This window comes from Populus euphratica, unplaced genomic scaffold (genome assembly GCF_000495115.2).
Source record: "Populus euphratica unplaced genomic scaffold, PopEup_1.0 scaffold741.1, whole genome shotgun sequence".
Taxonomy (NCBI): Eukaryota; Viridiplantae; Streptophyta; class Magnoliopsida; order Malpighiales; family Salicaceae; genus Populus; species Populus euphratica.
In genome coordinates this window covers 86,359-98,064 of record NW_011500611.1, presented here as the reverse complement: position 1 = coordinate 98,064, position 11,706 = coordinate 86,359, and the positions used below count along the sequence as shown (strand labels likewise).

Sequence of the window (11,706 nt, the reverse complement as noted above, 5' to 3'; positions counted from 1 at the left end):
CGGTTTTACTATTTAGATGAACATGAAACAATTGATTTTTTATAATCTAATTAAAAAAATAGATTTGAAATTATGGTATCAATATAAATTTAAAACATAAAAGACTAAAATGTAAAATATATATATAAAAAAATATAGCTAACTTTATATGAGAAAAATTTTCATTTTAATATAAATCTTTTTTTTTTCAGCCTTTAAGTTAGAGAGAAGATAGAGCAACTCGTTTGGAAACAATAAAAATTTAAATTAAAGAAAAGATAAAATAACTTGTTTGAAAAGAGATAAGAGAAAGTAATCTCTAATTTAGATATAAACTTTTTCTTAATATAATAACTTAGCTAATTAACAACATTGATGTTAACCTCTCAAGTTTCATATCTATTCATCAAGCACAATACCACAAATTGATTAAACTTTCAATCGCAATTGTTGGGGTCCTCAGGTGGGTTGAACGATGATGAAATTATTGCCAAAAAAAATTAAAATAAGTGATCATTATTTTTGTGAGAATGAATAAGCGATCATTATTAATTAATTAGTTAAATAATTACGAGACACATCAGTTCTTACCGATATTAAACAAGTAATTAAGATATGTGAAGCATAATGATTGAGGATAGCCTACCATTAAAGACTTAGAACAAATTAAAATAGATATAACATTCATGATGAGAATTGAAGAACCTGTATACAAATGTTGAATAGAAAAAAATAAAAATAAAGGAAATAAAGTTACTAGTAACTTAGTTTATTTATAAATGTCAAAGCATTGCTAGTCAGCCTAGAAACATTCACTATACTTTTCGTGATCGCGCGCTTGACTGCATAATTTACATTGTTGCCATCAAATCCATCTGTACAGGTAGTCTGATCCGTTATCGCGCCACTGACCCATGTTTTGATGTTATCAATCTGAAATTCTCTGTCAGAACCTGATAATCTGCGTAGAACCCTCAATGACTGCTTGATCTCATCAATGGAATTTCCAATTTCTTCAATGCAATCTCTAATGATAGCAGCTTCAGTCTTGCTTAACCCCCTTATCTTTGATATACTCTTTACCAATTTGGATGTGTTGCTAGAAGCTTTGAGGGCCACAGTTAATGCTGTCCTGCATAGTTTGAGTTCATTGGTTTTGATGGTGGAGGTGTAAGAAGAGAGGGACTTGAGGCAAAGTTGTGGATATGTGGTGGAATTGCAAGCTGTTTTGAGGTAGGTTGTGTATGTTTTGCTTGGAGTTGTTGTGGTGGTGATAGCTGCTGAGGATGTTTGCACATTTGATGATGAGATGCACAGAAGAAATGTAAGAAGCAATGATAAAACACTGAAAGACGTTGAGCTTGGAATAATTTTAGCTTCCATGATCGATCTAGCTCCCCTTCTTCCTTTCTTTCTTTCTTTCTATCTCTCGATCTCTATTTTGCATTGAATATTGGTGTGTGAAGATCCCAATTTATAGGGAAAATCTGTCAACTGTGCATGTTACGTATCAACATAGAATTGTGGGAAATCAGATGGAATTTAAATAAATCACATGGGTGGCGTGGCTCTCAGCCATGCAGTATGAGATGCCACGCATGATCAGTGATGACGGTTGAATAAGATTACTAGCTAGATATATTATAAGGGCTGGCAAGCCTAGCATGATATATTGAAAAACTAGAAGGTATGCTAATCACGTTATAATTTGAGATTTGAGCATTGGAAAAAAGGTTACGAGAAAAATATTATAAGGAACAGATTATCTGTTCAAATACGAATAACTTATTCAAATATTTCCTTTTGAAACAAATTCAATTAATATGCAAAATATATATATAAAAATTAATAGTTACATCACTTTCTATGGTTGCTGGTACGTAAGAAATACCTCAAAAAATAAATTACAAAGGCGGACTTATCTAGATGGCTGCCCATTTGCCTATTTTTACTCTTGTCTAATTGTAAGTTGTGATCACCCTATCCTGTTCCACGTATTTTTTTTTTAGATTAATGTTGGTGTCCGGGCCAGTTTGCACGCACTACGACTAATCCCACGAGTCCTAAAGTTAACGACCATGTAAGCTTCCAGTAGCCATCATATGAGCAACCAAGGACTCGAACCTGAAACCACAGAGGAAGCAAACCCCTTAATCCCAAGCTCTTACCACTTGGCCACCACCTAGATGGTTATGTTCTACATACTTAAATGTCATGTAAGTTGTGGTAACGTTTGAAAATATTTTGGTTGATGTAGTGGGTTATGAAAAAAAGATAGAAGTCCGGTCAAAAGTCAAAAACCCAATTAATGCGAGCTAGCAACCTCGTGTTATAAAAAAAAATCATAAAAAAAATATTTATGATATAAACTATTTAGTTTTATTACTGAATTTGGAATGACAAATTAATTTTAAATTTTTTAAATTTATTTTTTATCTAATTTAAATTTAAAATTAAATTATATAAAATTTATTTCGACATAATATAATTAACTCACTATGTTTTAGTTTTAATTTTTTTAAATGATATTTTTTTTTATAGTGAGATCATGGTATATTATGGTATATTGGATTGGTTTAAATTTTATAATTTATTTCGCAAGACCACAACTTCGTGTTATAAAAAAAATCATAAAAAAATATTTAGGCTATAAACTATTTAGTTTTATTACTGAATTTAAAATAACAAATTAATTTTAAAATTTTTTGATTTAATTTTTTATTTAATTTAAATTTAAAATTAAATTATATAAAATTTATTTCGACATGATCTAATTAACTTGATGAATGCAAAGACAATCAGTAAAAACTATGTTTTAGTTTTAATTTTTTTAAATGATATTTTTTTTTAATAGTGAGATCATGGTATATTGGATTGGCTTAAGTTTCATAATTTATTCCGCAAAACCACAACTCGGGTCATAAACTCCACTGAATTTTAATATTTTTTTCCTTTTTAATCTATTTTTTTCTTAATTATATTATAACAAAAATAAATTATTATAAAATCAATAAAAAATCAAATGCCAATCTGTTTGTTTGGGATTATAATAACTTTATAGAAAATAAATTGAAATAAGTTATGAAAACTGCTATATCAATGGTTGTGGAGAATAAAAGTAACACTTTTTAAGTGCTTATATTTTTTAATCTTTATTCGGTTAGTCTAACTCCAAATGCTAAGATATCATAGATAAATTCTGCTGTTTATTTTTATATTTTAAAAGTATTTATAAAATAATATGAATTTTATTTTATTTTTATTTTAAATTAATATATTTTTAATATTTTTATATTATTTTAATGTCCTAATATTAAAAATAATTTTTTAAATAAAAAATAAAAAATATTTTTAAATAAAAAATATCTTAAAAAATAACTCCAACAACACTCTAACATATTAAAAGAATTTGGAATTGGAAAAAGGTTGCATTTGCTTTGAGGGGTCTCCTTAATTTTAAGAACGGAACATATATTGTATGGGTAGCATGTGATAGACTCCAACTTTCAACTCCTTGCAGGTACATCAAAAGGAGTTTATTTTATGGATGGGTAATGATCAATGCATGGAATCTTTTATTTTTGCTTAAGTAGAATTCGCTTTAGATTATGAAAAGGTGTAGGTCTAATCTTTTGATTGCAAAACTTTGAAAGGAATAACTCCCAATCTTAAGTCATTATTTTAAAATTTGCTTTAAATTAAGCTTTGGGAAATTAATTTCTACAACTTCTTGAACCAATTCAAGAGGTACAAAAATTCCTCAGAATGGATTTTTACAATAATTTTCAATAAACAGCAAGAACCCAAAACAAATGTCGACATTTTATCTAATATGCCTCGAACAATAACGTGTGTCCTGGAAAGATGAGGAAGACAGAGACAGAAGAAGAACATTGTTTCGCATCGGTCAGCAAGGCCACTGAAGAAAACAGGAGGCTCTCGGAATGGAGGTGCCCTACTAATTAATTAACCAGCTCTTGAAGAAATACAAAAGGTCAAACCCTATAGCTAGTCATGTGCCTGCCCTATAAGTTCTGTATGGACACATGCCTTGGGCAGTTCACATGTGCCTTGAACCCTATCTTGCATGATTCGCTGCTCAAGAGATGGCGGTGTCCATGCTCATTTTCGGGGCAAGCTTAGTGATCATCTACATCCATGTATTCACTCCATGTCAAGATTCTTTTTTCTTTTCTTGGAATATTAGCAAATATTGTGGAATATGGGGAAGATGCATTTTATCAAGACTGGAAAATAATGATGCACTCCATCACATTATGAAGTCACCTAGCATGTTATTTTTGATTGAAGGGATTAGATCCTTTTGGAAATACAGCTTAATCAGTATTTTAAAAAAATAATTTTTTTTATTAAGATTTAATTTTTTTATATGTTTTATATTACTTTGATGTATTAATCTCAAAAATAATTTTTTAAAATAAAAAAAATATTATTTTAATAAATTTCAATATAAAAAATATTTTAAAAAGCAACTGCAACCACATTTCGAAATAAACACTTATTTAGTAATCTAGAATAGATTAGTACTCGATAATATAAAATTATTTTTAAAATTTATATAATAATTTTAAATTTTAAATTAAATAACTTTTTCGATATGATACTAGATTTTTATGACTAAAAAATTATAAATTTAAATTTAATCATTTTTATTCTAATAAATAAAATTAAATGTAAAATAGTATAGATGTATAAAAATTTTAGTAATATAAAACTATTTTTAAAATTTTATCTAACACTTTAAATTTTTAAATAAAGATAATTATTAATTTTTTTAATGGAAACTTCTTTAAAGTTAATGCACTTTTTTCCAGCAAATCAATGTCTTTGTATTATTGCTAGTGACTTTTCTGGTAACAATAATTTATATTGAATATACTTTCTTCAATTTACTTTCTAAAAAATTTCTTGCATTAAATCGTACTAGTGAAGTGATAAATCCAATGGTTGAAATTTTACGACAAAAGAATTCGAAAGTAAAATTTCAATAAAGGAGAGAAGAGCTCTTAATTTAAGATTGCAAAACTATTGTGCAAGGGAACAAAGAGAGTGACAATATCTTTAGTGTATTTCTCAAAGAAAACCATCGACAATCACGTGGTGGAGATGGAGAGGTGCAGGAAGCTGGGTGTATTTGATATTATATTTTAAAAATATTTATGAAAAAATTTAATTTTTTTATTTTTTATTTTAAATTAATATTTTTTAATATTTTCAAATTATTTTAATATGTTTATGTAAAAAATATTATTTAAAAAATAAAAAATATTATTTTAATATATTTTAAAATAAAAATATTATAAAAATCAATTACAATTATATTTTCAAACAATTCAAAAAATAGGCATATGGAGGGAAGGATGCATGATATGGTGTTAGGGAGGGCAGGATTATAATATTCTTAATTTTGGAGGTCATTTCAGAATAATGATTTGAACTCTCCACATTAGGGGGCATTTTGGCACTTTTATAAACTGTGGAAGCATGATTCGAAGCTATGGGCCTTATCAAGATTTTAGCCCAAACAATACCATGCTTTTAATCTCGAGTAAAAATGGGAATTTAGGTTTGAATTTTTGCTATGTTTCCATTAAAAAAAAATTAACATTGATTTTTTTTTCTAACCTAGATGATGTTTCCGATCTTTCATAGCTATTAAATTAGGTTGTTTGGCCAAATGAAAGTTATTAGATGATTGAGCATGTGTGTTTTGTGTCATGTTCGGGTCTCTTTTTTGTTTGGACACTTAATGATGCAATGACTAATTGCTTTGGGGAAGAGCATTATTTGAAGACATTAGGCAGACTTTTGTGCATGAATATTAGGCTAATGATTCAATCAGGTGGAATGGTCTTCCCCCCTCTCTCTTTTCAGACGTTAGGAAAAAATAGCATGTATTTGAAAAATAAATTTTAATAATTCAGGGGAAAAAAATTATAATCACATCTAATTAGGGTCGATCATGAACTTATACATGAAAAAAAAAATTCAAAACACTAACAAGTTTGATTGAAATGGAAATTAAGTTTCTCATGGCAACTTGAACATTAGAAATTCAAATATTACCTCTACCAAGAACACCTATATTTTGTTTAATTCATGCTGCATTTAATTCTGGTTTCACTAATTTCTTCAAAGATATGGATGCATATCTAGTCCTAAGCTATATTTATTCTGAATTCTTTAATTTGGTGTACCTAATTACCTAATTAATTAGTGAACTCTATGCCTTGGAACATGCCTACCTAAATTAGCAGAGAATAAGGAAGAATGAGTGGTCTCTAGCACAAATAAAGTAATACAAACTTTATTACAACCAACCAAATTGCTAGAGCAAACAATCCATGGATTTGCTTTAATTTGTATTGAGACACACTAGAGAAGAGGAGTAAATAACTTATGGGATTTCCTTTAAACCTAAATATTTTACAATTGAGACACACTAGAGAAGAGGAGTAAGTAACTTATGGCTAATTAAGTTCACTAGAGCTGATTAATGAATACTGTTAATGAGAGCTAAGGAAATGCTAGTTAACTGAGCAACTGTCACGATATAGCTCCTTGTAGTATCCTTAACCTTCCCATCCATGGAATTTTCTTCAAAGTCATCCATACAGGTATCTTCTTCCGTCAAGGCAGCACTTACCCATGTTTGTATGTTGCTCATTTCCATTTCAAAATCTGGGCCTTCAAGATCGCTCATTGCTAGCATTGACTTCTGAAGTTCATCGACCGAGTCTTTCATGGTTTCGACGCATTCCTTTATGGCGCCAGCTTCTCTAGGCCTTAGCTTGCGCTTTTTCAATAGCTTTTGCACCATGATTAACGTGGACTCTGCGTTTTTTAGGGTCTCTGATAGTGAAACATTGGCTAATTGTGTAGGATTATCTCGAATGGTATCAGCATAAGCTGAGAGTTTCTTGTAACACAAGTCTGGATACCTTGTAACCCCACATGAGGTTTTAATAAAATCATCACCAGACTCAACCTGAGGCTCAAAGTTTTCGGCCAAGCAAGTTTTCACTGCACAAAAGAATGCTAGAGTGGTACTAAGGATGGCAAGGCTATGGCAATAGGATTGCTTTGAAACTGCTGAAGATGCCATTACTGTGGAATTGTTATTGAGGGATGGTGTGTGGATGGTAAGCAAAAGGTCCTACTGTACACCTTTTAAAGGATAATGTGCCCTGCATCAATTGTAATGAAGTGCGAAAATGTGGGGCACAATTTCTTGAATTAGTGATCGGTAACAGAAGAAGCGATTGGGAAAGATGAGATCGAGCAGTACTGATTCACATGCACTGAAATAGGATTGTCACTTTTGGAAAACGATTGAAACCTTCAGATCACTTTTAGAAGAGTTGTAGTTTTGTCTGTGGTCCTCTATTCAAAATAGACAAAGGAATCTGAACAATTTTTTTGTTCTTTTGAATGTCCTATATGAATTTAATCCAGGAGAAAGGATTCAGGAAAGTTTGTGAAGCTTAATATAATCCGAAAAACTTAATTTCATGTATGGACAGTAATAGCACTATGAAAAGAATTAGCTTGAAAGAAAGGAAATAAATTACTGTCAGCTATAATCTTATAGTTTTTGTCTTGTATATATTCTGTGTGTGTGTGTGTGAGTGTGTAGTGTGTACTACTGATAGATCAGGAAATCTTCCCCAGAGCCCTAGGAATAGAATTGTAGAGTCTATGAAACATCAGAAATTGCAGAAAGTTTTCAAGAAATGAAGCTACACGCACCCGCGGATGTAAACAACTACCTCTAGCTAATAAAATAAAATAAAAAAATACTAACTCTAGCCAATCTTAATATCGTTTTGTATAATGGGACAATAATACAAAGATAATTGGACTTGGGCCTATAGTTATGTTTGATTATATTGCTTCAATAGACATATTATTATATGGGTGGTAGCAGCTATACTGTGGGCCTATTTAATTTTTTTTTCAACATAAATTAAATTTAAAAAAAGAATGTTATAAGGAATAAAAGTAATTCCGAGATTCAAGTCATTATCATAGCTGAATTTAATAAACTTAGTTAATTTAAATAATACAAATATAAAAATAATATGATAATAAATAAATAAAATTGATAACAAATAAAGAATGTCAAATGCTGATGATTTAAAAAAATAATAATATGGGATTCGGGTCATTAATTTACTGAATTCAATAAATTTAATAATATAATTTTTTAAAAATTAATATTAAATAAAACAAAACAAAAATAATAATAATTAACTATAAGAAATAAGTTGCCAATACAATATTATAAGGAATAAAAGTCTATTAAAGATTCACTGTTGTTTTGTTGTAGATATGACTTCACCACTAGAAAAAGAAAAAGCAAGCAAAATATTAAGAATGGAGTATTTCATGCTTATGTTTAATTAATTAATTTAATTTAATATAAAATATCTCACTAAAAAAATCTAAATTTAACAAAAAAAAGTGAAAAAACTTGAGAAAATATGATTCATTTTCAAAACAAGTGAAAATTCATACATAAAGTCAAAAAAATAACAAAAACCAATATCCAATTAAATAAATATCAAATAATGAAACTGAAGAACATGAGCTCAAAAAAAAAAAAAACTAAGCAAACTCGAGTAAGTCTTTTAAATTAGGTTAATCCCCTAAACTTGCAATTCATGAAATCTTAGACTCAATCTCAATAAAAAAAATTCAATTTCTAACTATTTTAATGTTTAAAGATGAAATCGGGAAAAATATCAATAAAAGTTTTTTATCAAAATAAAAAAAATAGCAATCAAAAGAATGAATATCAAATATAATAGGAAAAAAATTAGAGAATAGCATCAAGAAAAAAAATCAATTCTAAAAACCATCTAAAATATAATTCTATAATTATATTTATTTCATATAAAATAAATAATTATTAAAAAACATGGATCAAATAAAAATAAATAAATCAAAGGGCTGATTATAAACTTTAGAAGGTCATTTACAAAAATAAAGGAGGAGAAAATAAAGAAAGAAGGAAAAAAATTCCCTTAGCTCCAAACCTGAGGTCGGTTGGCGCCAAACCTGATTGACATGGGGAAAACATTTGGTAACCATGATTATCTAGTGCTGCCTACCATCTGGAAACTGGAAAGGCGAATGAAAACATCACATGTCGATCACAATGTGAAAGGTCTGAAAGGCAGAGCTATGTTAACAACAGTAGAGGCAATTGCCCTTTGAATCTCAGAAAAATGTACAAGTCAATTTTCAGATGTGAAAGAAAGAAAATGGGGCCATCTACGCCATCAAGGAAGAAACATTTCCAGCAAGCAAAACGCTGGCTATAGTTGCATGACTATTAGAAATGATAGATTACAAGGAATTAATCAGTGAAATCAATTCAAAGGCAACAACAACAAGAACAAAAGTCTCAATCTCAAATTAACTACTCGAGGTCGGTTATCTAGATCCTTTTGCCAAAGCCCCAAATCAAAATCAATTCAAAGCTACTGTAAACAATTTCTTGCGGCTATGTTAGCAAGAATAGGTGTCTTGAAATGGTTTCTTTTGACTTTACATCAGCTAAAATGGAATTCTAACTTGAGTTCTTTCTCCTGTTCTTGTTAGTACGTGCAGGGGTCTAAGCATCCTGATCTTTTAACAGTACTATCAGATGATATCAAGCTCCTTTGCATTGATAATTGAATGACGCTTGTGAATTCTTCGATCCTGTGTAAGGAAAACAGTAGACACGTATGTAAAAGATATCTTGAGGTAAAGTTGTGTTCAGACAAGCTTGAAACGAATCAAAGGGCACAGAAGATCACAAAGCACTTCTCTTTATGAAAAGGAGTCTCGTACAAGGTTATCTTTATAGATTTCTTTAAATTTTCTTCCAATTAAGTATCTTGCTTTTTTCGTCGTAGCTTTAATACCACTAGCCCTTGCATTCCTTTTGATGGACCCTAGCTTTCAAGTCTAATTTGGGGCTGAAAGGCTGAAAAACAAAGTGCAACACGTACTGCTATATATCAAAAGGATAGAAGGATATAAAATAGCCTTTCATTTTATTGTTATTTTTCTGTGTGGAAGATAATAGGTAATTTCATTTATTATAAAAAAATAGGTATTTTCAGAATTATTTTAATACATACAAATTATAACAATATATGTCATCATTTAAATATGTGAATATTTGGCTTCCCTTCGTTTTGTTCATGCGTAGAGGCCAGATCCCACAAGTTTGGAGGCGTTGAATGAGTACTCTACCGATATTGTTGTCACTTGTACAGCTTCAGGCAGCCGTGGAATGTATATTCTTAGTGAATGTACAGCATCGTGTATTCTACTACTGATAATGTTTTCTCTAAAATATTTTTAATTGTGGTTTTTTAAAAAAAATTAAAAATTTTATATTTAATTATTATCATGAGATGGATTTTCACATACAAAATAAATAAAAATCTTATTTTTATAAATAAAAAACATTTTATTTTAGTTTGTATAAAACTAAGATAATCGTAGTTATTTCAATAATGAATTAATCAACTATTATAAGAAAAAATAGTAATGATGTTAGCCCATATTTATGATATGATTAACTCTATTTAAGAAATATTATTTTTATTTATAAAACTTAACCGACATGACTCAAGAATTAGATTATAGGTTGAATGAGTTGACTTATTAGTCCAATATTAACTCAGGCTATATTTTATTTTAAATAAATAAAAGATAATATCATATTAAAAAGAAAAAAAAACAGTTCAAGTATCTGTTAAATAAAAAACAACCAATTGATTTGAAGGGAGAAAGAAATTAAAAGCAGTCCACTATAATACTCGTAGCCTTAAGTATGCTAGCAGACTCTTAAGTATCTAGACATGCATGAATATCAACTTTCAAGCAGCCAAAATATCTCCATAATGCATCAATAATGCTGATATTTTTGGAAGCTTTAGACCATGCGTGACGATTTTCGAGAAGTAATTAATAACTGCATCAAATGAAAGAGAAGTTTAAACAGGACAAGCCTGCCCTGCAGCCTTAGATAAGGTCTGAATTCTTTGGTCCAAATTGCTAAACCAATCTACAAAATTGGTGACTCAACAGGCTAAGGGAGAGTTCCCAACTTTTGTTTTATGGCCACGGGATTCTCCTTCAATCCTTCTGGGTAGAAAGGGAAGGCTGGCTAGGGTCAACATTCAGATACGTCTATGGCATGGGAAGGAAGACGACAAATCTTAATGGGAAAGGGACTCTATCAGTTTAGAATCCATCTCTTTTGGAATCTTAATTAAGACCCTAAATCACATGCACTCTACTCCGTGAACAAATTTGATTTTGAATCCCAACACACTGTTTTGACCTATCTTATCAAGTGTTTTATCCCCTTGTTTTAGAGCAATTTTCATTTTTCTATTTGAGGTGCCACGTGAATGGAAGAAAGAATTACTAATCATGGGCCATCACGAGATACAATGAATCATAGATAATAAAAAATGAAAAAGGAGAAGAAAAAGAAAACTAACGGGGCAGCTTGAATTATTGCGGGAGTCCTGGTTGAGGTATTTTTCTAAGAATGTTTCACTCTATTTTATTTTGGGATATAACTAAATTAAGTATTTTACAATGTATCTTTCTCTTGTAATTAAAGGAGCACTGCAGAAAAGAAATCGGAAGTAAGAAACTGCAGAAAAAATTGACAACACCCTTTTTTAACTTGGT

General features: G+C 29.7%; 2 protein-coding genes across 2 annotated transcripts; both read right to left on the bottom strand.

Annotated features, from left to right (window-relative positions):
- Positions 1-643: 643 nt before the first annotated feature.
- Positions 644-1,410, bottom strand: LOC105115679 (21 kDa protein-like). The gene has a single exon (XM_011012638.1). It carries the CDS (start codon positions 1,360-1,362, stop codon positions 736-738), a length of 627 nt encoding a protein of 208 aa, XP_011010940.1. The 5' UTR covers positions 1,363-1,410; the 3' UTR covers positions 644-735.
- Positions 1,411-6,450: 5,040 nt separating this feature from the next.
- Positions 6,451-7,173, bottom strand: LOC105115678 (21 kDa protein-like). The gene has a single exon (XM_011012637.1). It carries the CDS (start codon positions 7,103-7,105, stop codon positions 6,494-6,496), a length of 612 nt encoding a protein of 203 aa, XP_011010939.1. The 5' UTR covers positions 7,106-7,173; the 3' UTR covers positions 6,451-6,493.
- Between the last annotated feature and the right edge of the window lie 4,533 nt (positions 7,174-11,706).

Coding starts and splice junctions, on each gene's coding strand:
- LOC105115679 (XM_011012638.1), bottom strand. CDS start 1,362: ATGGAAGCTAAAATTATTCCAAGCTCAACGTCTTTCAGTGTTTTATCA.
- LOC105115678 (XM_011012637.1), bottom strand. CDS start 7,105: ATGGCATCTTCAGCAGTTTCAAAGCAATCCTATTGCCATAGCCTTGCC.